General features: G+C 36.0%; 1 protein-coding gene across 1 annotated transcript; it reads left to right on the forward strand.

Annotated features, from left to right (window-relative positions):
• Nucleotides 1-477: 477 nt before the first annotated feature.
• Nucleotides 478-638, forward strand: SARC_13987 (hypothetical protein; the record flags this gene model as incomplete). Its single annotated transcript, XM_014291882.1, has 1 exon — nt 478-638. A coding segment is annotated over one exon (161 nt), but the record flags the coding sequence as incomplete, so codon positions are not given.
• Between the last annotated feature and the right edge of the window lie 1,192 nt (nt 639-1,830).

Below are 1,830 nucleotides of genomic sequence, written 5' to 3' on the forward strand. Positions count from 1 at the left end.
TATTCCGCCGTACATATTTATTCTGTTGCCCGTTTTTATTCCGTCACATATACTATTTTTGAACATACTAGAATCCCAAGGCACGCGGTTCGGCGTCCACGATCCACACTATATGTATTTACTAGCTCCATCATGCAGTCTTCTTCCGTCATGCATTCTTATCCCCTCGTACATCCTTATTCCGTCATACATTCTTATCCACTCGTACATCCTTATTCCGTCATGCATTCTTATCCCCGCTCTTATCCTTATTCCGTCATGCATTCTTATCCCCTCGTACGTCCTTATTCCGTCGTGCATTCTTATCCCCTCGTACATCTTTATTCCATCATGCATTCTTATCCCCTCGTACATCCATATTCCGTCATGCATTCTTATCCCCTCGTACATCCTTATTCCGTCATGCAGTCTTATTCCGTCATACATTCTTATCCCCTCGTACATCCTTATTCCGCAATGCATTTTCTTTCTCAACAGTGTACCAGAATCTCAAGGCCAGCGATTCGGCCACCAAGATCCAGACTATCTGGCGTGGACATCGTGCGCACAAGGCCTTTGTCAAAGACATGCGCGGCGTTATCATAGTGCAGAATCTGTGGCGTGCTAAGGTGGCACGTCGCATACACAGGAATTTGAAGGTAAGTGTGTGTATACTATTTGAATACGCAAAAGTATAGTACATCACACACACGCTAAACCTAACTCTGTGTTGGATTCCAATCCTTCTGCACCTTTTTTCAGTTGCCAGGCGTGTATATATAGCTAATTTATAATATATATATATATATATATATATATATATAATATATACAGATATATATATACATGTGTGTGTGTGTGCGTGTGTGTGTGTGTGTATTATATATATATATATATTTATGTATATGTATATGTATATGTATATGTATATGTGATATATATATATATATATATATATATATGTATATGTATATGTGTGTGTATGTGTATTCTATCTGAATACGCAAGTATACAACACCGCGAACACACTAAACCTGTCTATGTACCTGTTTGCGCTACTCTTTCAACTCATTCCAGATTACAGGAATGTATATATATATTTATATTATATATATATATATATAAATATATATATATATATATATATATGTTATATATATTATATTATATTATATTATATTATATACGTATGTGTGTGTGTGTGTTTACTATATGAATACGCAAGTAGAATATATTGTGAACACACTACACCTAACTCTATACCTATTCCCGCTACCCGCGCAACTCTTTCCAGATCGCAGACAAGTATATTTATATATATATATATATACTTATATTATATACATATATATATATATATATGTATATATATATACGTATGTATATATACATTTAATTGTGTGTGTGTATATACTATATGAATACGAGTATAGTACACTGAGTACCCACACGCCTCACGATGTACCTGTTCCCGTCACTTCTGCACCTATTTCCAGATGGAAGCGAAGGATCTAGGAGCCCTGAAGCAGAAAAATTGGGGACTCGAGAACAAGATTGTCAGTCAGCAGACGAAGATTGATGAGATGCGCAAGGAGTTGAAAGCCCTCAAGGAGAGCATTGCTGACGATAAGTATGTCCTTAGATGTGTTTAAATATAGGGTTTTAAGGGTTTAAATCTTAGTTTGGACTTTCTTGTGTGTGTATATGACTGGATATGTTACTTGCTTGGGTATAATGACTAGCACTCGTACAGTCCTTTTTCTGAGCGAGTGGTATTACACTAGTATGCACCGATCTACAGCTATAACCTATGAGTTCTTCACTGGTACATACTATATGTATATGTATATA

This window comes from Sphaeroforma arctica, assembly GCF_001186125.1.
Source record: "Sphaeroforma arctica JP610 unplaced genomic scaffold supercont1.4002, whole genome shotgun sequence".
Classification (NCBI taxonomy): domain Eukaryota; class Ichthyosporea; order Ichthyophonida; genus Sphaeroforma; species Sphaeroforma arctica.